Below are 25,336 nucleotides of genomic sequence, written 5' to 3' on the forward strand. Positions count from 1 at the left end.
CAGAGGAGAGAGTGTTATATGGAAGGGCAAAAGGGTAAAAAAACTCATTGAAATGTCAAAATTAAAAGGCATGGCCGGTTGGAGCACAATGTGCTTTTATCATGGCCAATTCAGGCAATTACCCTTCATTCAATTTCATAACCACTCAATTTCATTGAGATGAATACAACCAAGATAAATCGTCCAGATTAAGTTTTGATTTTTGAGTTTGTTTTTTTATTTTTTTAAGTAATTAAAACGAATAAAAAATAAATTAAAATAAGTTAAAAAAATAAATTAACAAAAGAAAATAGATAATTAAATCAAAATGCAAAATGCAAAATATACATGTTGGCCTGCATCAAAATAATAAAACTAAATACACAAAGAAATTATGAAAAGCTATTTTAATATTTGATTCCATGAAAATAACAAAATTCATTTTCCTTGCAAACTCATTCCATCAATTGAACAAAACCGAAATTCTATAAATTATGACATCACTAGTAGATAATTATGATGTCATCCCTCTTCCTTCATAATAAAAAATATATAAAACATCTCTCGAACAGTATAAACAAGTTAGTAAAACTTCTATAACATTCTTATTAGACAAACAAGTTTGTATTTCTAAGTGTAACTCAGAAGTCAGTAGTCAGAACACTTATTAGACAAAATATCAACTTTAAAACAAAACGAAAACACTTATATTTGTATTTGATGCGACAATTTTGTTCCTAAACCATCGTTTACACTTCTAGCTTATCTGAATAAGATGCATAAAATCTAGACTTTACCTCTTTGTACTTCACCTCCAAGCAGCCAAGACCAAAGAAGTATCAGTTGTTCTTGTCCATTTAGTAGAGACAACTGCTTTACCAAATTCGCTACTACCATCTTGTACTTGAAAGTAATCTCCACATTTTACCATTTGCAATGCAATTCAACATATCAGATCAATCTACAACTGAAACTCAAATTGAAAATCAACAAAATACATAACTTTTTCCAATTTGTGCTTGATTTTCTCAATTTGGAGAAGAGAGAAGAGCAAATCTAGCTATTCGGTTTGAATTTGGAGGCGTTGGGTTTGGATTTGGAGAAAATAGGAGAGAGAAAACCCTTCGTGAGAGGTATTTAGATATATTTTGGTGTTTTGATTTTTTTGATTTAAACGTGATCCAACCATTTAATCTTGATCTGATTTGTTTTAATCCAACGGCTGACATTTTGCTGTTTGGATGTTGTCCGAAATTTTGTTGTCTACCTAGTATATATATATATGCATTTTGATTTAATTATCTTTTTTTTTTATTAATTTATTTTTTTAACTGATTTTAATTTATTTTTCATTCATTTTAATTACTTAAAAAAAATCAAAATAAACAAACTCAAAAATCAAAACTTAATCTGGACGGTTTATCTCGATTGTATTCATCTCAATGAAATTGAGTGGTTATGTAATTCAACACGTCAACATCATGGGGGGACAAAGGAGAGAGAATAAAGAGCATTGTTTTGTTTTTGTTTGAAAGACAAAAATGTCCAAAATTGTATTGAAAAGTCAAAATTAGAAACGGTTAGAGCATCTCTAGGTGGACGTATCCGTGGTCGCATTCTTCAAATTTGAAGAAATGCGTCGGAATTTCGAACCGTTAAAATATCGGTGCATTCTCTTGTTAATAAAATCACGGAGGTTTGGATGCGGATCGCGGGCGATAATAATAAGAATGTCGCCAGCGCGATCAAATACTAATAAGCCCCAAGTTTTTTGACTTTGACTTAACACCACGCCACAAAAAGTTTAGATCGGGCGCGCCACTACTAATGTCGCCTTTTTTTTTTTTTTTTCAATTTGATGCGCCCGATTGGGAATGTCGGCGTTTTTTTTTAACTTGGGGGGGACGGTTGTAATGTAATGATGAAATGGATATTGAATCTTAATTCATCGCAGTGGTCATCTCAATGAATTTTTATATTTATTTAGAGTTGGTCGAAATTTAATATCGGATACGTGGAAGATTCTTCAAATTTGAAGAGTATGCTACCACCACCTAGAGATGCTCTTACTACCAATGCCCAAAATATCGGTGATATATCTTATATATTGTCGATATATATCATTTTTTTTTGTACACTGATATAAATATATTCGATATATCTCAACCGAATATTGAATCTTTTTTTCCGATATATATCGCAATTTCCGATATAATGATATACATCGACCGATATATACTATATATCCAATATAAATTGTTGACTTTGACCGATATTATTGACTTTGACCAAATATTGTTGACTTTGACCGATATATTAACAATATTTCCGATATAATCGATGATATTTCTGATATAATTGACGATATATATCGACATACAAAAAATTTTGACTGGTGAACAAAAAAATAGATATTTTCTATATTTCCGATATATTTCGGTTTTTAGTTACATCGAAATATTCACCAAATTCGATATTTTGAGCCTTGGTTACTACTTGGGACACATTGACAGTTACTATTTAGGAAATTACCCGTTCAAACAATCAAACTTTAGTTCCACTTGTTAATTTTGGAGTGCTAAACTAAAAACGAGGCCTCAATATCTAAAAACGAGGCCTCAATATTCCCAAAGTTGACTAGTTTCCCAAGTAATTTCCTTGTGCAACAAATGCATAGACTTGTTCTATGCACGAATTGCTGCTCAACAAGTTGCTTTGTGGGAGCCACTGGAGTTCACCACTTAACCAATCTGATGATATGCCAGATAATGTTAATTCGGCTACCTAAGCATTTGCTTGAAATGTAATACGAAATCTCTTCTTAGGGACACGGTTTTTCAAGACTTGAACATTTGTACTTAAGAGACGATGAAAATTCCTTAGGAAAAGAACAAAAATAGATTTCACAACAGATATCTGACAGTAGGCCATAAAGAGAAATGCGAGGATGAAAGAAGACTGCAGAGTTGTTTTTGTTAAAAACTTCTCGTGCTATAGAAGTGTAGAGTTCCCTTCGTTTTCCTGTTGGTGCAAATCCGTATGACAACCTCCAATATTTAACACTATAGAACCATACACAGCAAACTGGGCTTGAACTTCAATTACAACAAATATGTCCCGTTAGATGTCATTTTGATTTTCCACTGATTTGGATTGAAAAGGCTGTTCAGAAGAAGCTAACAAAAAGTTACATGATTTAAGAATGACTAAATGATTACACTCCATCGAGTTACAACAATTGACTACACAACCGATACAAAGAAAAAGAATGCTCTATGAGTAAGTTACATGATTCATGATTATCTGTACCTAATGGCAGCCGATCTATGTCTGTAGTTATCCCTTCAAAGGGTTGTAAACGTAAATGATGAATGTACAATATCTCTATCAATCATCTTCTTTTTAGGTCCCACCAATCAGGAATTTTCAACCTCCGATTTCGATGAATAGAAAGTTTGGACGCAGGAAGCTTGTGCCTGACCTGTCTCCACAGCATGTTGACAGCATCATCCCTCTTTGGTGGGAACTGGAACTCAAAGTGATGGGAAATGTCCTTGAGTTTCTTCCACATCTCTATCCATCTATCTTTTTCTATCTTACGGAGCTCTCCAACCATGTAACCCGGTTCGAGTGCTTCTTTTACAGAGAAGAACAGAGAGAATTGAGTATAATCAAGCTCATCCTCAAAGGGCAGTTCAATCTTGTCACTCACTATAACAGGAACACAGTGGCTTACAATGGCATCAAAAAGACGGCAAGAGGAGGGGGTGTCTCCTGCAGGGTGCAGACAGAACTTCGATGTTCGCATCCCTTCCGAGGACTGGTTTGTCAGGAGGGGAAAAAAAAGTGAGATACGTTGGCAACGTTAAACTAAATAAACGACTGGAAGAAGGCAAGAAGCAAACTTAAACTGTTTGTACGATACAAAGTTCAATACGACTAGAGTAAAAAAAATATAATTATGACAAAATACTGAACCTTTAGTTTGGAGTAAATCCTGAGATCTAACACTGCCTTTATGCAAGAGTTATATTACAATGTTGTTATTTCAAGCTATCATGCGTTTTTGGGTACTGTGAAGCCTAAAAATGTAAACAACAGCCTCTAACCAAAAATCCAATTGCAATATGAAAAGATGTTGTGTGAAGAGAATAAAAAAATTGCCATTGTGTGAACTACTTACTGCTTTGATGGTTGCTCCTGATGCGAAGCTTTGTTCATAGTGGACATCATCATAGCCTTCTAATATTTTGGCCAGCTTCGCACGAACAATTCCTTCCTAATATGTTACAAGGGAATTAATCAGTTCTGGTTCAAAAATCCATAGAAAGAAAAATATGCCTTTGAAAAAAATAATAATAATAAAAAGAAAGACTAACATCTTTCCTGACTGTTCTCCCACGGAAAAAGAGAAGTGTGGTACGAGATACATATGGATCAGGAGAGTTGTCAGCAATAAAAGACTCCACAACATGAACATATGGGGCCACCACATCTTTGTTCAGGCGTGACATACTTTTCGGAAAGCGTCCAAAATCTGCGACAATAAGAATGGATGCATTCACCTGATCCCGGAGAAATCTAAAAGCATTTGGGTGATGCATAGGGATGACATGATCTCGACCTTCGGACCTCTGCCAATACTGAGAATTCCTCAAGAACTCCAGTATGTCGATCTGAAACCAAGCTAGAAATGTTAGAGAGCATTACCAAACAGGTCTATCTACGACAATTAGATACTCAATAGGGCATTGTAAGAAAATGTTATAGGATTTGACAAGCAACGACACAAATGTTCACACAACAATAACAAACTTTGCTCTGAACCCACCCTCACTCTGATGGGTGAGCAATGGCATGTCCATAAGGCCCTTAAAGTGTAAACAAAAGGGACCTCTTAGCTTTGCTAGGCTTTTTTACACCTATCATGCATGACCTAAGGTCCTGCTGATTTGTACACCTGGAAAATAAAGTGCAACCTGCAAAAGCATGCAGCTGTTTTTAAGGGGTCTTGACAACGACGTGGCATGATGAAAACAGTCTGAAAAACTGAAGAAACTTATTTTTTGCTATCTCTATATTATTTCACTCTGCTATTAGCTTAAGGTTTAGCCACCTGCAGTTTTTATAGTCAATTCAGTAACTTTCTTTTAGATAGTAAAAAGTCAGATCAAAATATATATTGGTCGTATTATTGTTGATAGTTCGATTATTGTAATCTGACTGACACCAGAACATACTTCAATAAGACTTGTGTATCAGGATCAATGTAGATCAGTGAGTTGGACAATAAATAAGAAGCATCATTAGATCCCAAGGCATGAGATGAGTGTTGTTGTTACATAAGCCAAGTGAAGGTGATTCCACCACCTATCACATCGGAGGATCACTATGAACATGAAGCCAATATGCAGGCCTTGAGTCAGAAACAAAAAAAAAAAAAAAATAAAATGTACTACTTGTAAGTTTTTAACTTTCTTTTCACTGATAAAAGAGTCAACCAGCTGTCTAATCGAATCGAATTATACCAAAATATTTATCTAATAAAATGATCAACTTTGAAAATATATATATACCAACCTGCAATTGGCGATCAATCTCAGTATCAGGATCAGTCATAATATGACCATGAGTATTGAAACTCAAAGAAGAAAAAAACGGTACATAAAAAACATCAGCCAATTCCGGATCCATCACTCTAACAGCTTCTCTTCCATCCTCATTATTTACCAACAACGACCCCATCATCCAATACTCCACACTATGTTGTTGTTTCAACCCAGAATTCATCGGCCATGTCGGAAAATTTCCACTACTTATCGAAACATTATCTGATATTTCGTGACTTATCATTCCGAGATTAAACTTGACTGGTAAATTGTACATGAAAATTTTTAAAGGTGGTGGTGAGTTGTTGCAGAGGGAGGTGGAGGAGGATTTGGACGGTTGAGATTGAGTTAGAGGGAATGAAAAGAAATGTGATTTTAGATCAACGGTTGTGATGAAGAGAGAGAGTGGGATTAACAAGAGGAGAAATATTATTATTATTAGTAGTAATGTTTTTTTTTTTCCATGCATTTTTTCACAAGAAGTTGACAATGTTGTCATGTGTTTCGGAAAAATAAATAATGAAATGAGATGTGTCCTCGATCGAATATTGTTTATGTCTGTTTTGTTGGTTTGTGTTTTAGTTCGACACATAAAAAAGAGTGTCGTGACTAACGGTTAACGAGTAAGTTTACGTGAATGTCCCTTCGGTAGGCTTAATGGGCCTAATGGGCTCGAAAGGAAATAGCTAAAACCCTAGTTAGGGTTTCTTGCTAAACTTTTTTATTTCTAAACTCTGAAACAGGCACAAGGAGTAGCAGCAATGGTAATGATTGTAAAACCATTATTTGTTAAGTTGTTTTACTTGTGTGTTCGATTTATTTTTTGTTTTAACTGATTAAACTTGTTAAAACTATATAGGGGAAGTACTCGAAGGAGCCAGATAATCCTACCAAATGTAAGCCTAATGTAAAACGAACCAATCTGGTTATATAAACAACATGGTTATAATATGAGTGATACTGATTGTGTGTATTTTGGTGTTGATATTTACAGCATGCAAGGCCAGGGGCTCCGCTCTTCGGGTTCATTTCAAGGTATTATTATTATTATTATTATTGGAATTTTATATATTAAGAAATGTTTATTGTGAACCATAGCCCTAAGGAAATACTAGCCACATTCTTATGCGGACATTATAACCACATTTTCGACATATAAATGAATTAAGGCCTGATTTTTTGTGGAGATGACCCCCCACCATGAAGATCATTCTCACAAAAAATTATAATATTTAGATATGTCTAGCCATGTAAAAATTAGTGTTCATTTTTTAATTTTTCCTCTAACGGTCCAAAACTTTTGTAAGCATGTTCTAAAGTTAGACTTCTTTGAATGAGCTGAATTTTTGTGAGCATGTTTCTCCATGGTGGGGAGATAATATCTATAAAAATTCAGCATTTAATTTAATTTTTAAGTCCACGATTTTGCTTGGATCCGTTTACAATGCGGCTAGAATGTGGCTACAATGAATGTGACTCTATCCCTTCCCTGTCTTAATACAACAAAGAATTTGTTCACTTACTAGATAGTTGATTGTGAACCTTTTGAATTTATTGTTAATTTGTTACATCTTAAGGATAGGATAGTGTCTGTTTTCTTAACAGTGTTAATCCCTTAGGATTGTGTAGGGAGCATTTTACAAAGTGTGTAAGTATGTTATTCTTATTATAGTCATTGTGTGCCTCCCTCTAATGGTGATCATACTCTTGTCAATTTTTAGGAAATAATCAGATTAATTAGCTATTTGCTTAGAAATTTGAGGATTTGTGGTTTTCAGTTTTAGCAGAGTTGAAGGTCTGGACACAAACTAATAAGAAAACCCATCTCTGTCCCAATTTGATCTCAAATAGCCGTCCTTTGAAAAGAATTAGAAAGCTGCCACCGGGACTCGTCTAAGTATCAAATAATCATTATTGCTTTATTAAATAATCATCTACTTTTCTCGATGTGATCTTGAAGCACTACAGAAGTCCATGTGATGTTTCAAACCATCCAAATCCTATATTTTAAACCATGGGTAGAACACTGTTGGAGACAGATGAGGGGTTGTTGTGACATGGAGGTTAGAGACGGTAAATATATACTTGTTCTCTGTCCTTGTTCAGGGAGAGGTAAACAGGTAATGGACCAGTGCTGTTGATGGTCGAAACCAGAAATGAGTATTGGATTGTTTTTATCGGAGGTTTTTACAAAGGGTTTGAACTTTGAAGGGATACTCCATAAATTGCTGACATCTTTTGGTTAATAGACTAACACGAGTAGCGTAAAACTCAAAAATACCAATCTTTAGGGGCTTTTTTGCAAATTGCAACAAAATTGTTTATACAGATTACCCATTTTTGTTTTGTTTTTTGCTATATTAATTCATATAATAACATAGCCATTGAGCACTTGCTGTGTGGTTTAGTTCTTTCGGATCATGTAAGCTTTGATAGTCAAATACCTAGACTGGATCATATGAGGAAAAACAGTGGTAGAACTAGAATCATTTAAGAAGCCGTATGATTAAGAGTTTATTCAAATCAATGGGTGGAAAGAATTAATCATGTTCATGTCTCCGTGTAGAAGAAATATCTAGTAGCATTGGTATGTAATGACTATTGACATACATGGCAGTCGCCTATCTTGGTACGAAACAATAGTGGGTGGTTATCTATGTGTCTATCCCTTTTTTAGTATGGCTTTTTCAAATGAAGTTGTTACCTGAAAGGAGAAAGTAAAATAAAAGAAAAATCAAGGTTCTGTTACCTCTTTGAACAGATCTCTTGTAATTTTTCAGGGAGAACAGTTGTTATTGGGTGTACTTATTTTGTAGGGTTAACCAATATTACCCGCCCACTAGATGAGCCAATTAGGATATCCCCCCACTAGATGGGAAATTAGGGTCTCCCCCCTAAATACACACAAAACAAAAGTCAAATTGGGTTGACCGAATTTTTTTTGTGTGTATTTGAGGGGGAGACCCTAATTTCCCATCTAGTGGGGAATCCTAATTGGCTTATCTAGTAGGGGGGTAACACTAGTTCACCCTTGTTTGATAGGTCACCTAAATTATGGTATATTGGGAGTCTAAATTTTGTATCTAGGTTTACTGAATGTCACCATAAAAGTCTCGGAAAGTTTTTTTTTACGGAATGGAATCTAGCTTGAGGAAATTGCTGTTTAGATCAAGGTGGGATCTATAGAGTTTGGCAAGCAAGTTTTTCCATTATTGCTAAACTCAAAAGAAGGGAAAGTTTTTGTATTTTGTGGAATAACGGACAGGGGAAATCCTTCATCTTTTTGTTCGTTTATTTTTATTCTTCCAAATTGCTCCTGGATAGATTCTTACGCTAAGGGGTATGTCACGACTGTTGTAGTAACACTTATCTTAACCTATCTTTGGAGATTTTATACTTGTCATTTGACTTATTATTTAATCTAGTGTGCATCTTAACCTAAGCAATTTTTGTGGCTTTACTTAACATGTATTCTCGGACTCCCTCTGCCTCTCTATCTCCTTGAACAAAAAAAATTAGTATGCAGTTTTTCATTATAATTCCAGTAATATGAGTAGGCCCGAGTGTGCTGATCTTTTTAATCTTTTTATTTTCAGAATACAAGGGAGACTGCTCATTCAATCAGAAAGATGGCCTTGATTAAGGCTAAAAGGTATTTGGAGGATGTTTTGGCTCATAAGCAAGCCATTCCCTTCCGTCGCTTCTGCAGGGGTGTTGGACGAACTGCTCAGGCCAAGAATCGCCACTCAAATGGACAGGGACGTTGGCCTGTTAAATCTGCAAAGTTTATTCTGGACTTGCTTAAGAATGCTGAGAGCAATGCTGATGTACTACACCTTAGCTTCTGTTTGTGTTATTGCTCACTCGTTCTGTCTCTCTATGAAATTAAACTAGCCATCTCCTATCTCCTACTTGTTTTACAGGTGAAAGGCTTGGATGTGGACGCACTTTATGTTTCTCACATTCAAGTGAACCAAGCTCAGAAGCAGAGGCGTAGGACTTACCGAGCCCATGGGAGAATTAATCGTAAGTTTAAGTTTGTGATGACTCTCTCTTTGGGACTCTCTCTTTGAGGCGTAACACTAACAGGAGTCTGTATTCTCTTGGCAGCTTATATGTCATCTCCTTGCCATATTGAGCTGACTTTGTCCGAGAAGGAAGAACCAGTCAAGAAGGAGGTATGCATTGGACCTTTTAGTATGTAAAATTTGAAATACAGGAACTTAAGTTTAGACTATTGAAAGGGCTGTTGCTCTTATTTGGCTATAAAGCTTAGTTAAATGAAACTGTTGCTCTTGTTTTGCAGCCTGAAACTCAATTGGCCCCAAGGAAGGCAAAGAAGACTTTACAGAGTGGTGCATCTTCTTAAGTTGCTCAGAGATTAGATAGTTGCTTAGGGACTTTCTCCCTTTCTTTGTCCTCAAATTTATATTATGATCCAGAGATGTTGTCATCGCTTAGTTTGACCAAAAAACCTTTTGAGTACTAGCAGTAGTGGAGAGTTATGCTTAATTGTTGGTGTACTAAAACCTTTTCTCAATGTTATCCCTGTTTAATTTTTAGCAGTTTGGTTAAATAATTTTAAGCAGTCCGGACCAAAGGGGAACCGGGTTTGTGATTATTACGTGGAGGGACACAACATCACTGGGTCCCGAATGATCTGAACATAGGTCCAGAAGCACACTGATATAGGTCTGGATTGACACATAGTTGTGACTTGTTGAGTGACCTGAAAATAGTTTCGGATTTACTAGAAAATGATACCGGGGTGGGAGGGGCACACAAATATAGGTCCAGGAGGACATTAACACGATCCGAAGTTCCGGATGTCGAAGAGGAAGGTCCAATGTAAGTCTGGTGGGTGTCCAGTGTCAACTCCGCAACGGTACGATTGTCGAAGTTCTGGCATGCAGTGATAGATTTTGAAAGTGTCTTCCGGAACCATGTAATCTCAGATTGAAATATATGTGTGAGGTCTGACAGTTGGTTTAAGAAGGTTGAATCATTGCAATATTAATCAGGAGAAATATCGCCGATCTAATTCGATATGATTTGATCAAAAACTGTCCCAGAGACTGGACTTGTTCCAAATACTGAGTTTGGGATCGTGGCGGTAGTAACGCACTCCTATCATCGGACAATTGATTTTTTCCCCCAAAATTTCTTTCAACCAAGATGATCATAATGTAGCATACTCATTCATAAATTAATCATCTTGCTTAAATTGTCAAATCGTATGAAACAAAATTTCCTCATTATTACAGTTTTAAATTGCATTAGAACCATTGACGGCCCAAAGAATGGGAAGAAATTTCCTCAAAAACTCTCGTCAATTTCTCAAAGGGGGGATGTAGGAAGAAGCGAAGACATACAAGGGGATTTTTGTTGCAGGGTGTGTGAGTTACTAGTAACGTAATCTTTGACATTTTATAGCACACTTGGATCACTGTATCTGCTTACTTGGGTTGAGGGGTCATCAATTGCCTGCAATTTCTGTAGTTATATTCCTCTATTCTAACACCAACTGCAGATGCAAACCATAACCTCTTGACCCATTCACAATCAAAGAAAAGGTGTATTATCAGTTTTGTTTAAGTATATGTTGGAAATGTGAAGGAATTTGTGTCCTCATGGGTTTGAACCCATGACCTTTTGTATCTACTACACTCTAATCTCTAATGTGGGGGGCTTTAGTCCCACATTGGTTACTAAACTAAAGACTCTTAAGTATATATTGGTTGTGTCCTTATGGAGGGATAGTGTAGAGAGATATAAGGAGGTGCTCGCACGCACACAAGGCCTCTTTGGTTTGGGGGCTCTCGGGAGGTGGGAGCTCCACAAAACCTTAGTGCACGTCGCGCGCAGGGGGGGTGCAACTCGTGACTCTAGTGATAAGTTTTTCGATCTTAAGACGAAAAAACGATTGTCTAATAACGATCTGTTATTATCTAGTATTGTGCTCGTTTGTTCTTAATACTGCTAAGATGGAGAAACCTAGTGGTAAGTCTGTCAAACCTGAAATTTTTTATGGCAGAAATTTTACGCACTGGCAGATGAAAATGCGGTTTTATCTGACTACTCTGAAACTGGTTGAATGGATTTCGATTGAGAAACCCATTTACAATGAAAATGAAAATGAACCTGGTCGCTCGGTGGTGTGGAGAGATGGGAAAAGAAGGATTATTTATGTCGAAATTATATATTTGATTGTGTTTCCCTTGATTTGTATGATGTTTATCTTTGTGTGTAACGACCGCTACGTAATTGTGGAGTTTACTTGATAAGAAGTATGCTACTGAAGATGCAGGTTCTAAGAAGTTTCTTGTAGGAAAGTTTCTGGAATTCAAGATGGAAGATGGGAAATCTGTTGTTTCTCAAGTGGAGGAGCTGCAAATAATCATTCATGAGATTTTGCATGAAGGTTATAAAATCTGCAAATGTTTCCAGGTTGCGTCCATCATTGAGAAACTCCCTTCCTCGTGGAAGGAGTACAAAAACAGTCTCAAACATAAGAAGAAAGAGATGACCTTAGTCATGTAACCTTTAAGATCACATAAGTCAGTGTGAATCAATGCCAACAACTCAATGTTTCTTTCTACCTTTTTAAAAGGTTTCCTAGCGTATTTAGATTCTACACATACTTCACATCTCTTGTTTTCACAAATAGTATACTTGGATATGTTACCTAGATGCATCAGTTTTTTAATCGAAACATTATTAACGTGTCCAAGTCTACTATGCCACAGATCAAATGACTCAACCACATAAGAAGAAATAGATGACCTTAGAAGATCTGATCGTCAACCTTCGGATCGAGGAGGATAACAGGAAGGCTGAAATCAATGTGGAGACTTCAGAAATGAAGGCTAAGGCTAACCTGGTTGAAGGTAACGCTGCTAGTTCTTCTAAGTCTAAATCAACTAAATTCCCCGTAAAAAAGAAACCGTATGCGAACAAGAATAAACAGTCCCAACCTCACTTTAAAAAGAAACCTTATAATCCTGAAATTCATTGCTATGTGTGCGGATCACGAGGTCATATAGCCCCGGATGTAAATTCAAAAAGGTCCGAATGATGGGAAGAAAGATAAGGCACAAGCAAATGTAGTTAGGGATGGTAATTTTTTCTCGCGTGGTTACTGAGGTTAACTTGGTGAGTAACATGACTGACTGGTGGGTAGACACTGGAGCTACCAAACACATCTGTGGCACCAAAAGTGCATTTGTGTCCTTCACTCCTCTGGGAGAAGGAGAAAGTCTGTTCATGGGTAACTCATCTGCTTCTAGAGTTGAAGGAAAAGGGACTGTTAATTTGACGTTCACTTCTGGAAATGTTCTTAATTTGAAGGATGTTCTTTATGTTCCTGATATTAGGAAAAATCTGGTTTCTGGTTCCCTTTTAAGTAAGAAGGGGTTCAAACTTGTCTTTGAGTCAGACAAATTTGTTCTGAATAAAGGGGGAACCTTTGTGGGTAAAGGTTATTTAGATGAAGGCTTGTTTAAGCTCAATGTGGCGATTTTGAATTTAATAAAGCATTTACTTCTTCTTATATGGTTGAGTCATTTGATCTGTGGCATAGTAGACTTGGACACGTTAATAATGTTTCGATTAAAAAACTGATGCATCTAGGTAACATATCCAAGTATACTATTTGTGAAAACAAGAGATGTGAAGTATGTGTAGAATCTAAATATGCTAGGAAACCTTTTAAAAATGTAGAAAGAAACACTGAGTTGTTGGCATTGATTCACACTGACTTATGTGATCTTAAAGGTTACATGACTAGAGGAGATAATAAATACTTTGTTACATTGATTGATGATGCTTCACGTTTCTGTCATGTTTATCTTCTTAAGAGTAAGGATGATAGCTTAGCTAAATTTATTTCCTTTAAAACTGAAGTTGAGAACCAGTTAGACAAGAAAATAAAAATAGTTAGGTCCGATAGAGGAGGTGAATATTCGGTCCTTTCAATAAATTTTGTGAAAATAATGGTATTGTACATGAGACCATCTGCCCTTATGCTCCCCAATCCAATGGGATAGCAGAGAGGAAAAATAGGACTCTCAAAGATATGATCAATTCAATGATCAATAGCTCTGGAGCTTCTATGAACCTATGGGGGGAGGCTTTGCTAACGGCCTATTATATTCTGAATAAGATACATTTTAAAGACACAGATAAAACTCCATATGAGATGTGGAAAAATAGGACACCGTCTTATAAATTCTTTAAAGTGTGGGGGTGTTTGGCTAAGGTGTCTATACCAACACCCAAGAGGACTAAACTTGGCCCTAAAACTGTAGATTGTGTCTTTATTGGGTATGCACAGAATAGCAGCGCCTACAGGTTTTTAGTTTTCAAATCTAAAAATAAATTTGTTGATAATAATATCATTATTGAATCTAGGGATGCTGTCTTTTTTGAGGATAAATTCCCATTTTTTGAGAGATCGGGAGGGACTCCGAGTTCTTCTACACTTGCTCCTAGAGTTCGAGAAGATTCTTCTGCTGAAAATGAAATTGAACTCAGGAGAAGCAAGAGACCTAGGACTAACACCTCTTTTGGACCTGATTTCCTTACTTTCTTGGTAGAGGAGGATCCTCAGACCTATTCAGAGGCCATGTCATCTTCTGATGCGATTTTTTGGAGGGAGGCCATTCTAAGTGAATATGAGTCCATTATAACCAATAACACTTGGGAGTTGGTTGAGTTGCCCCCTGGTTGTAAAACTATGGGAAATAAATGGTTATTTAGAAAGAAACTTAAGGCAGATGGATCCATTGATAAATATAAAGCGAGATTAGTAGCAAAAGGCTATAAAAAGAGAGAAGGGTTTGATTTCTTTTGATACCTACTCTCGTGGACGAGGATTACATCTATCGAGAATGTTAATAGCCTTTGCTTCTATTTTCGTAATCTCGTAATTCACCAAATGGACGTTAAAACGGCATTTCTAAATGGGGAATTACAAGAGGAGATATATATGGATCACCGTAAGGGTTTGTTTTAGAAGGCCTTGAGAGAAAAGTTTGTAGGCTAAAGAAATCTCTTTACGATCTCAAACAAGCTCCTAAACAATGGCATGAGAAATTTGATAGTGTGCTAATCTCTAATGGTTTTAATATTAATGAGGCGATAAATGCATTTATTGTAAATTTGAGAAACAATCGGTGTAATTATCTGTTTTATGTGGATAACATGTTGATCATTGGAACCCGGTTTAGAGACCCGTCAATAAGACTAAATCTTTTTGAGTAAGCATTTTGACATGAAAGATTTGGGTATCGCCGATGTCATTCTTGGCATTAAGATATTGTATAATTCTCGGAAGGAATTACTTTGTCTCAATCTCATTATGTAGAAAATGAAATTAAAAGATTTAATCAATTTGATTTGTGTACCGCGAGAACACCATATGATCCTAGTATACATTTGACAAAAATCACGGATTAGGTGTATCTCCTTTAGAGTTTTCTAGGGTTATAAAGGTCTCATGTATCTTATGAACTGCACTAGACCCGACATAGCTTACCGTAAGCAAACTTAGTAGATACACCATAAATCCCAAAGAATGAGCATTGGGATGCTCTTATCGTGGTATTGAGATATTTGAAATATACTTCAAATTATGGTGTTCATTATGGCGAGATATCCAAATTTGCTTGGGGGTACAGTGATGCCAATTGGATTTGCGATTCTCGTGAATCTAAATCCACTAGTGGTTATGTGTTCACTATGGCGAGGGGTGCAAAGTGTCTTGGAAATCATCTAAGCAAACTTGCATTGCCCGTTCCACCATGGAATCTAAGTTTATAGCTTTAGACAAAGCTAGTGAGGAAGCAGAGTGGATCAAGAATTTTTTGATGGATATCCCGCTTTGGCCAAAACCTGTTCCACTGCTCTCTATTTTGTGATAGCCAAGTTTGCTATCTTGAGGGCCAAAAATACTTCCTATAATGGGAAATCTCGACATATTCATCGAAGACATAACACTGTGCGACAGTTGTTAAGAGATGGGATCATAGCTATTGACTTTGTGAGGTCAAAAGAAAATTTAGCTGATCCTTTAACTAAAGGCCCGGCTAGAGAGCTGGTTTTAGTACATCGAGGGGATGGGGCTAAAGTCTATTAAAGACTAATTGTCTATTTAATTAAATCACCGATAACTGACACCCAACCTTCGTGAATGGAGATCCCAGGATCAAGGTTCAATGGGGAAACAAGTTATCTGCGTGATTTGTGGGGGTACTACACCTAGAGTGAAAACTCGTACCCATCCCTATGATGTAGTAGTACCTTACGATCGAATAAAGGATGAGTGAATACTCTTAATGCTTTCTATAGCTGGTTTTTTTGGGGTGTAAAGATACTGATTACACTCGATAGAGGCACCTATATGAGTGAGGAAGTAAAGCCGCTTCCTATGAGAACTTATAGGCTTGTTCTCTAGAGCACTCATGAAACCAGGAAGCTCATGGCTATCTGAAAGCACAACCGAGGGAACTCTATGATGTTTTTGAAGTTATGTGTGTTACCCGTTGACTTGGCTTACATATATGTTGAAAGCAGTTCAAGACTATGGTCACCGGTCAACTAGTAATCCCCGACGGACAAACACCAAGCGAAGGTTCAAGTCGTATGACACCTTGACCCATTCATAACTTCTTCATACTCCGGACATTCTTGTTTTGTTTTTTCTTTTTTCGTTTCTTAATAATTCCATTCATGTGGGGATTGTTGGAAATGTGAAGGAATTTGTGTCCTCATGGGTTTGAACCCATGACCTTTTGTATCTACTACACTCTAATGTGGGGGCTTTAGTCCCATTGGTTACTAAACTTAAGACTCTTAAGTTTATATTGGTTGTGTCCTTATGGAGGGATAGTGTAAAGAGATATAAGGAGGTGCTCGCGCGCACACAAGGCCTCCTTGGTTCGGGAGGTGGGAGCTCCAGAAAACCTTAGTGTGCCACGCCGCTAGGGGGTCTTTCCAAAACTAAAACTGTAACCGTTTCAAAATCTTTCCTTAATGATTCGAGTCAAAACAATATCACGCTTTTTGCTCGCACATTAAAAACTGGAGTCGTGACTCTCGCCTTGGGTTGCGAGTGTCAGATCTATAAAACCAAAGTCTCTCTTGTTTATCAAACAGGCTGAACACGGCTTATTGTTCTTCAAATCAAAACCTCGCCCGAGTATCTTTGAGAGTTTCTCTCGAAAGGTGTCATTGGTGGTGACATGCTCATCCATTGTTGTATCTGGGAGGCGGCGCTTTGAGGTCGGCAAAGAACCATACCGGGCGTTTTTCGTCTTAAGGAAATTGTGCCGAGCACAATCCTCAGTGATAAGTTTTACTTGCTTTCTTATTACTGTTTTTCGATACTATTTGAATACAATATATGATGCACTAAGAAACACCATATCATTACTTGAGAATTATAAGAACAAAATATGGGGATATCTCTACATGGTACTATGGTAGAATATCAAGTTAAGAATAGAATGTAGAAATATGTCCAAAATATCTCTATTGAATATATCTACATGTAGGAAATCGAAATTAGTATATTTGATATGATTTATTTCCATGTTAATGTGATTCAATATCTTTATTTAAACTCATAATGAGTTGATCAAGATAATACAAATAATGAAGCATCTTGCTTGTAACAAACGCAGCAAGTTAAGTCACCTGGAAATTTTCTGGAGTGAAGCAGATCACCAGTAGGAACTAGGAAGGTAATTGAGATAAAATTTCCATAAGAAGAGTTTTAAATTAGCTTCCAGATCGATTTTGTTTCCATATATTCTTGATAATCAAATGAGTTTGAATGTTCTATGAAAGTCTTTCTCAACATGTAATCTACCATATCCTGATGGGTAGTCACTAAATCACAGGTTTTAAAGCTGCAGCATGCATTTGTGCAAATATCTTAACTATGAATCTATGATTACACAAGATGTAATTTAAGCCCTGTTCTGCGTAGACTTAGGTAAAAAGGGCTTGCATTTATTTGGAGCACTCCATGGAGAAGCTGAGGTAGAAGACCCTTTTGCTTCCTTCTCCTGTTGCGAAAGTGATGTGAAGTTCTTCCAGTCATTTAGAATGTTTTTGAGATCAGGAATTTTGTTTTCGATACCTACACAGCAGTTAGCATGCATGGTACAAACCTTGTTCATATCCTTACTTGGTTGACAAAACCCACCAAAGTACTTTGTATCTAGATACCTAATCCGCAGTCCCAATGCAGCAACAACTGGTTCAAGTTTAATAATCTCGAAGACCTGTTGATCATGTTGTTTGTCATGGAGGAGTCTTGCCATGTACCAGTATTTGTAGAATTCTATGGTTGCCCCAACTGATTTTACATAGGTAAACCCTCCATTCGCCAAGTTCCCCTTGTAACTTGGATTGCCTTTGTAGATATCACACGCAATATGAATTTCATCCATACTGTCGAAATAGGGAAACGGGTCCCTAAACCACATTATATCTGCATCCTGCAATGGCCAGGCAACTGTACGTCATACTTGAAATGAAGATAGATCTTAACTAAGGTGTACCACTGGCATAGTGACGTGTATCCTCTTATTTGTGTCATTATTATGAGAATATGAGTGACAAAAAACCCAGAAGCCTAATTTGATTCGTGCTGGTCTAATCTATGGCTGGCTCGATTTTTTAGAAATGGGAGTTTGTTGGTGTTTGGTCAACTAAAACGCATGACTGAACTGGAAAAAAAATAAATCCATACCGTGAAAACAAAGTTGTAGCCCAGTTCAAGAACAATTCGTAAAAAGTCGATCCTCCTCCACATGAGCTTCAGATAGTTCTCAGACATGAACCGCTCATCTTCAGCAAAATCAACACCTGGAGTTGTGAGATTGAAGCAATGTGGATGTATGGACTTGCATCGAGTAAACGCCGTTGGGTCCACGGCCACAATAACTAGGTGGTTCAGGAGTCTGGATGTCCCTTCACCTATTCGAAAACTCTCAAGAAAGAGGTCGAACACGGACCCTGGTTTTGCCCATGCTTTATTCAGGGTTGTTAGAATGATTGTTCTATCATCCATGGATGCTTTTTTTAACACCCTCCCTAGCTCCTCTCGTTCAAGTCGCTGCAAATGCCAACACATCATTTTTTTTTTCTGTACACAAACATATTTGATTCGCAAAGGAATGAAAATGGTTGAGGCCATGGATATTGAAGGCACAGATTTACAAACTAAATGAACATCATTGGCTTGATCACGCTAATTAATGCATTCTCATTTGTTTTCCTGCTTTGTGTATTTATACCTGAGGCAGAGCAAACAGCAAAGGGGGGTTATACACTTTAGCTAAGAAACACAGGTCCCCACCATCCTCAAAACAAATTCCGTATGGAACCCCATCCGTTTTCAACTCTTTAGGTACCAACATATGAATCAGTGCATCAACTGAATATTCCCTTGGATCAAATATCAACCAAACTCTAATGAATATGAATATTGAGGCATAAGAAGAACTAAAGCATTAAAATTTCTTTCAAAATTTAAAGTTTCTAACGTTAGTTATTACTAATAACTAACGTTATAAATTAGTTTATAACTTATTAGTTTACCAAACATAACAAATTAAACGTTATAAAGAAAACTCAATTTTCCTTGGAAAATCATCCAAGCTATCATGAATTATATATTTGGTATGTAGGCATCACGTAATGAAAAAATCAACTGAAAGGAATAAGGTCTTACTTACATATTGTGTTGTCCAATGCCGAGATTTCCCAATGTTGTCAACTAAATTTGAGGAAAGGTAGAAAAGCAAACAAGCAAGGAACACAAGTGTAAAGACACTGAAAGTTTTTGAGACCTTGAAACTCTTCATGACTTCCATACCTGTTTCTCTTCTCTCCTTCCACTTCTAAGAAGAATAACAAAGAAGAAAAGAGAGAGAGAGAACCTAGCTACACTAACCAAACCAACAAGTGTCTTTTCTAGTCTCTACTTTTTTATGTTTTATGTGTTGCAATAAATCACCTAAACACACTGAAATTGTAAGGGGTGTTGATTGTGGTAGAAGAGAGATTAAACCATCAATGGCTGCCTACCTATCCAGAGAGTTTACTGGAATCAAGTCTTCTATGTAAAAGAGAAGTTATATTTATAGATATAGAAAATAAGTAAGAGTTCTTAGAGCACAAGGACTATCACTGGATAAGAGTGGTCAATTGAACATGTGACGACGGCCCAGATAGTTAATTGAATCTGTGAGCCGTCTAGATGACCGACTGAACCTGTGAGCCGTCTAGATGTTTAACTAAGCCTGTGAGCTCTCTAGGTGTCAAACCCAACACGTGAGCCATCCAAATGGCCAATTGAATCTGTGAGCCATCCAAATATCTATGAGCGGCTTGGTCACATAAACTTATGATCAAGACTAAGTCTCCAATGAAATCCATTAATAAAAGTATTAATATGGTGGTATATATATTTATAGTTAGATTATGTCGTAGAGTGCAAAATAAGAGCCTGAGTCACCCACTCACCAGTCACCCCTGCTGATGACAGATTGACAGAAATATGATAGCTAATCACCAATACATAATCACGTGTTGTAAGATAGATGTTCTTGAAAAGAACAGCAGAGAAGTTCTTCTTGTACTCTTGTAGGCTTGTAGTCCATTTGTATACCTACTAGCATCCATGCACCACAGGCTACGGGTCAAAGGGAATAAATTGATGGCGTTATGACAGTTATGACTTTCGATACATGTCGCCTGCATCCACAAAATATTGTAACATAATATGTTTGTAGTGGGCCTTATCTATAATACAAAACAATATATTTAGGGATTGTTCAGGAAGGGCAATCAATTTTGAGAGATTTTGGCGGAGGATTTAAGTATTTAACTATTCTCCTAGTCATTTGGCCCGGACTTGCTATATAGATAGCTAATGACTCAAAAATTTAAAGTCCATTTGAATAAATAATATATGTATATTGATAGCTAATAATTCACTACATACTTTGTTTGAAGGGTTTATGTTTTTCTATTTTTTTTTTAAGAGATTGCAATCAAAATATTATACACACACAATACTTGAATAATGGATTACATGCATGAGTACAATCAAAATACTATACACACACAATACTTGAATAATGGATTACATGCATGAGTAAATAAACCTATATTAATATTACGTCGTTGGAATATCCCAAACATATATATCCCAACACTTCATTAATCTACACCTTCTACAATATCCCAACAACTCAAAATCAAAATGGAATTAAATTACAATCAAGGCAGAACACTAAATTAGTAGGTCTTGATCAGAAGACTTATTAATTCAAATAAATAAAGCAATACTTGTTGACAATTGATGACATACACAAACGCTGAAGAAAAAAAAAACAGCTCAAAGTATAATAATTCTAAGTATAATAATTCTATTTGACTGGGTTCCACGTTTAAGTTGCCAATTCCTCCCACCACATCCTTCTGTTGACCTATAAAAGATACCATCACCTTCATCCATTTCAACTATACAACGGGAAAAATGAGAAAGAGAGACAAATCAAGAAGAAAACGAAAAAGACATAATGTGTTTCAAAATATAAAGTTATGACTTGCATCCCACAAGAGGATTTAGTAGTACCTGTCTGTGACCAATATTTCTTCGATAGTTTTTCCGATTCTTGTACTTATACACAATCCCTTTAGGGTCCAATCCCTGCATCCCACAAGAGGGTTTGAGGATGTCAGATAGTAAACACAGCAATTTGACAAATATTCATGTGTCTAAGGCATACCTGATCTTCAACAACTGTGTGCACAGCAGCGTTTGTAACAACTGGTTGCCCAATGTAGGTAGTCGTTTTGGTCCATACCAGTAAGACCTTGTTCAGTATGATCTGCATTAGGAAAATACAAAATATTCATAACTAAATAAACCAGGACAACCCCAAGTGTTTGTTATTTTTTACATTGAGAATCAAAATACGCCAATGTGTGTGCTCTTTTTTATCACTCACCTAATCAAAAATACCAATGGCTCTAAAATACAACTGAATGGTAATAAAACGAACAAACAAAACAAACAAATCATAAAAGAACCAAAACACAAACGCACCAAAGAACAAAAACACAATTGGAGAGAAACCCAAATTACCTTATCATTAACATTAGCACCTCTGTGCAGTGAGAAAACGTCCTGTAAAGACAATATATTGCCGACCACCAATCTAACATATCAACAAAACAAAACACCATCTTTTTCAGCACATATCAAGAATAAAAAAAGATACGAAAATTGTCTCACCATGACAACAAAAAATCTTTTCAGGTTTTGGGGTTTCAGCAACCTGGGTGAGTTCAGAATCGGGTTGGGACTCAATGACAGGTGGTGTTTCAAGATATCACACTTAGGCAAGTGAAGATATTTCATTGTAGGCGGGTACTGGAGGTTCCCATTGCGTCTCGTTCTATTAATCCATTGACTGGAACCTCTGCATGTACGTATCACTGTGTCCTGATTCAAACCCACGTCAGATGGCTTGATTTGTCCTGTCATACATACCTTTGTCCACTCAACACGAAGCCGCCGGTCCTGTCTTCCAAATTCCGCCCTGTCAAGTCCTCGAATTGCATCCTCGGCATCTCGCTCATCATCCATATAGACAAAAGCAAATCCTATAACAACAACAAAAGAAAATAAAATCTGGTAGATACCACACAACTACCAAAGAGGAATAAAAGAAAATCCAGGATCTCTATGTAAGGATCCCATTATCAGAAGATATTGGATGCAGACTGTACCAATAAATGAGTCACAACTAACCCACACTGCAAAATCTAGAATCTAAGTGACCATAAAAATCAGAAACAGAGTCAATAGACCTTGTTTGATAAAGTAAATTATGTGAAGGAACAACAGTCCAAAAGTGGGTGTCTCATGAGGAAATCAATGTTGTCATGCTTAAACTTTGTTATACACTAATTTCATTACCGAGTAAAGCTTCGTTAAAAACATTTAAGACAATCGTAGTTTTAGGAGAAAAGTTAAGATTTCGGTAGACAATGTAATTTTGAACATAAGATGGTGCTGCAAGTACTGATTAGCATCTCTGTTTGTGTTGTTTCTCCCCCAACCCCTACCTACTGACCATATTATTCATGGCTATGTGAGGATCGTGTTTCAAGCAATATTTGAAGTGTATCTTGTACCGATTACAAAGATCATACCTATATGACACAGTCAATGGGTGACCTCCAAAGATCCATGCATCTTAGTGTCTTTGGGGAAGTTTTCCAGTGACTAGATTTCTTTGGTATTCTCATTTGTTCTATTTTTTTTTATGCTCTTGGTTTACTGGTGAACTATCAATCTCTTGACTGATATATTTGTGTTCATATCTCTGCAATTTAAAGAATGCTTTCGTATCTTTGAGTTATGGGCTATGGTAAGCTACTCATTCATTGTGGATCTCCAAGGAGACTTGGTGTTGGTTGTTCTCTCCATTTGATTGTGTCTAATCTTCTAGACTTCTTGACTCACTTTTCTATTGTGTCTAATTCCATTGATATATGGTTTAGCTTTTCATGGTATAACCCCTATAATGTCGTGGTGCTGAGTCCAATGGTGTTTCACCGGCAATTTGTCTTATTGAGGAGCATATATCAGCTCCTAAAGAAGACATCTTGAGCAGAACCAAGACGTGTGCTCGGGGCAGTAAGCATGAATGGACCATAACAAAGATAGGCACTCTACGGTGACAAACCGGGTTGTTTCGATAGGAGTGTCATAGCATGAGAAGTAAGTTTACCAAGCAGATGTAATGCTAAGAATTAGATCTTGCCAACTCATACTCAATAAGGTAAAATATTTCTAAACCATTGGCGAGGATAAAATGCCCGACCAGCCCAACACAACTTATTATAAGCAAAAGAAAAAACTGACCCATTTTCAACCATGTCAACCTGAAACATAGCAATGCCTCGGAAACACACAGGCAAACAACTGTTGTTCATTTCTCTATTGTTAAACTAACGGAAACACATTGATTAAAAATAGAAGGCGGACACGTGAATCATAAAATAACATGGTCAGTTATAAAAGTAGTAAGAATTACCTGTTGATTTGCAGACTGGGGGTAAAGAAACATCTTCCATATAACTAACAGGTATATAATATTCATCGAAGAGTTCTATTGCTTCCTCTATGCTTGTAGCAAATTCACTGTCAACCTTTAAGTTTTCTAGATTATTCCTACTACCTTCAACTTCAGCTTGGCCTTTATCTACATCGTCTTCATTGTCATTTCCTTCTTGCCTTCTCCTTTTTCCATTCCTTCCTATATATTTCTTGCCTTTTCCTTTTGCATCACCTTTAGCTTGGCCTTGAACTACATCATCTTCATTGTCACTTCCTTCTTGCCTTTTAATTTTGCCTCTCATGTTACTGTAGTGTATTTTGTATAATACCCAATCATCTAGCTGGAGAATTGAAACAATAGCATAGCATGTATAAAAATCAGTAGATAGAGATGAATCTACTTGAAAGAAGCAAAGCGTCACATATACATTCATTCATGTGTGACATACGACATAAGTATTGAAATGAAACTAACAGCAAAAACAAACAAATTGTTGAATTGTGCATGAATTGAGATGGTCGGTATTATATTAGAAGAATATCTAGCACCACAGAGACTGATGAAACATTTAGGCGATAAAACTTCCACAGTTCCCTACTATGTTTAGTGATACCAGGAAACCAAGATTCAAACTGTTGTTCTCTTTTCAACACTTCCACCTCATTTCCTTTTTTGAACTTCATGGTTTCACTTACGCTTAATCCTGTTTAGAGCAAATAAATCGCAATTAAAATGACAACTATACGACCTACTTTGATCCAAACGTAGAATAAACTTAGAGATGAGTCAGTTTAATTTGAGAGCCAAGAAAATCTAAAAATACATACATACATTCACAGACATAATGCAGAATCCTACTAAACTTTTAGCCCATTCTGACAAATACCCACCATCCAATTCATTGCAATAGTAAATAAAATCAACGAAAAAAATAAGACCAATACATAAAGCATTTTTATTTGGACTATAGATATCATTTAACAGTATTGGATTAACATAAAAAGGCTAAAACAAAACTGTTAATATACAAATTTAGTGTAGAAAAAGAATAAAATAATGATGAAAGTTAATGAAACTGACTTGGGTTTAATCAGAGGAGTAAATTGGGGGTTCAAAACAGATTGAAGGGTTGCTTTGCTTTGGTAAAGACCACAATCTTGCCTATGAATGGCGTGATGTTGTTTTCCTGGAATAGCCTTTGAAAGACCGTCAATATGAACTACATCACCTCCAACCTCATCAATTAGATTTGCAATGGCACCCTCTCTTACAGGCCTCTTTTGGTGGTCTGCACTCTCCAGGAAGAATGTCACCAAGAAGCATGGAACCCATCTAACCAATGAGCGCTAGGGTTGTGTTTTCAAAACTGTTCGGGCTGACACCCTGAAAATCCCTTGTCCTAGGAAGCCATATCATCCTTTTTGACCTTTAATTTTGGAAGAAGAGAAGAATAAGAGAGAGGGTTTGAAGAGATGATTTTTTTTTTGGAGAGTTGGGAGTGTTTTGTAGAATTGAAAAAAAAGTATAGAAAGAGGTTTTTATCTATTTTGAGTTACGAACAATTGAAATCGCCAAAAAAGGGCGTAAAATTATTTTTTT

At 36.5% G+C, this 25,336-nt stretch overlaps 3 protein-coding genes and 1 pseudogene across 10 annotated transcripts; 1 reads left to right on the plus strand and 3 right to left on the minus strand.

The window, feature by feature from the left end:
- Positions 1–3,151: 3,151 nt before the first annotated feature.
- Positions 3,152–6,193, minus strand: LOC147496877 (Exostosin family protein). Of its 2 annotated transcripts, none has more exons than XM_086559727.1 (4): positions 5,560–6,193; positions 4,359–4,655; positions 4,163–4,258; positions 3,152–3,799 (listed from the first exon to the last, which is right to left on the minus strand). In XM_086559727.1, exons 1-4 carry the CDS (start codon positions 6,178–6,180, stop codon positions 3,371–3,373), a joined length of 1,443 nt encoding a protein of 480 aa, XP_086415853.1. In that variant the 5' UTR covers positions 6,181–6,193; the 3' UTR covers positions 3,152–3,370. The 2 variants fall into 2 exon arrangements, with proteins under 2 accessions (XP_086415853.1, XP_086415854.1); XM_086559728.1 differs by having other exon boundaries at positions 4,545–4,655; positions 5,560–6,180.
- A 55-nt stretch (positions 6,194–6,248) lies between these two features.
- LOC147496878 (Ribosomal protein L22p/L17e family protein) lies at positions 6,249–10,150 on the plus strand. Its single transcript, XM_086559729.1, has 7 exons — positions 6,249–6,352; positions 6,448–6,484; positions 6,583–6,623; positions 9,185–9,415; positions 9,512–9,614; positions 9,699–9,766; positions 9,895–10,150. Exons 1-7 carry the CDS (start codon positions 6,350–6,352, stop codon positions 9,955–9,957), a joined length of 546 nt encoding a protein of 181 aa, XP_086415855.1. The 5' UTR covers positions 6,249–6,349; the 3' UTR covers positions 9,958–10,150.
- A 7,209-nt stretch (positions 10,151–17,359) lies between these two features.
- Positions 17,360–19,721, minus strand: LOC147496879 (uncharacterized protein At4g15970-like). 6 transcript variants are annotated; one of them, XM_086559733.1, is made up of 4 exons: positions 19,334–19,721; positions 18,893–19,043; positions 18,346–18,711; positions 17,360–18,091 (listed from the first exon to the last, which is right to left on the minus strand). In XM_086559733.1, coding segments are annotated over exons 1-4 (1,053 nt in total). In that variant the 5' UTR covers positions 19,336–19,721; the 3' UTR covers positions 17,360–17,557. The 6 variants fall into 6 exon arrangements, with proteins under 6 accessions (XP_086415859.1, XP_086415858.1, XP_086415861.1 ...); XM_086559732.1 differs by having other exon boundaries at positions 18,893–19,032; positions 19,330–19,721; XM_086559735.1 differs by having other exon boundaries at positions 18,893–19,032; positions 19,334–19,474.
- Positions 19,722–20,827: 1,106 nt separating this feature from the next.
- Positions 20,828–24,073, minus strand: LOC147496880 (uncharacterized; annotated as a pseudogene). The gene is made up of 7 exons (XR_015196774.1): positions 23,714–24,073; positions 21,904–22,274; positions 21,754–21,826; positions 21,395–21,496; positions 21,241–21,315; positions 20,952–21,125; positions 20,828–20,836 (listed from the first exon to the last, which is right to left on the minus strand). The product of XR_015196774.1 is annotated as an uncharacterized LOC147496880 (transcript).
- Between the last annotated feature and the right edge of the window lie 1,263 nt (positions 24,074–25,336).

The sequence above is a fragment of the Coptis chinensis genome, chromosome 5 (assembly GCF_015680905.1).
Source record: "Coptis chinensis isolate HL-2020 chromosome 5, ASM1568090v1, whole genome shotgun sequence".
NCBI classification, from domain to species: domain Eukaryota; kingdom Viridiplantae; phylum Streptophyta; class Magnoliopsida; order Ranunculales; family Ranunculaceae; genus Coptis; species Coptis chinensis.

Excerpts from the sequence above, each read along its gene's own strand:
- LOC147496878 (XM_086559729.1), top strand. Across the intron at positions 6,624-9,184 it reads CTCTTCGGGTTCATTTCAAG|AATACAAGGGAGACTGCTCA; the intron begins GTATTATTATTA and ends TTTTATTTTCAG. Across the intron at positions 9,615-9,698 it reads AGCCCATGGGAGAATTAATC|CTTATATGTCATCTCCTTGC; the intron begins GTAAGTTTAAGT and ends TTCTCTTGGCAG.
- LOC147496879 (XM_086559732.1), bottom strand. The coding sequence starts at position 19,471 with ATGGAAGTCATGAAGAGTTTCAAGGTCTCAAAAACTTTCAGTGTCTTT. Across the intron at positions 19,033-19,329 it reads TTGGACAACACAATATGTAA|TTGATGCACTGATTCATATG; the intron begins GTAAGACCTTAT and ends GGGAATATTCAG. Across the intron at positions 18,092-18,345 it reads GCTACAACTTTGTTTTCACG|GATGCAGATATAATGTGGTT; the intron begins GTATGGATTTAT and ends TGGCCATTGCAG.
- LOC147496877 (XM_086559727.1), bottom strand. The coding sequence starts at position 6,180 with ATGTGTCGAACTAAAACACAAACCAACAAAACAGACATAAACAATATT. Across the intron at positions 4,259-4,358 it reads GGAGAACAGTCAGGAAAGAT|GAAGGAATTGTTCGTGCGAA; the intron begins GTTAGTCTTTCT and ends GTAACATATTAG. Across the intron at positions 3,800-4,162 it reads CAGGAGCAACCATCAAAGCA|TCCTCGGAAGGGATGCGAAC; the intron begins GTAAGTAGTTCA and ends CTGACAAACCAG.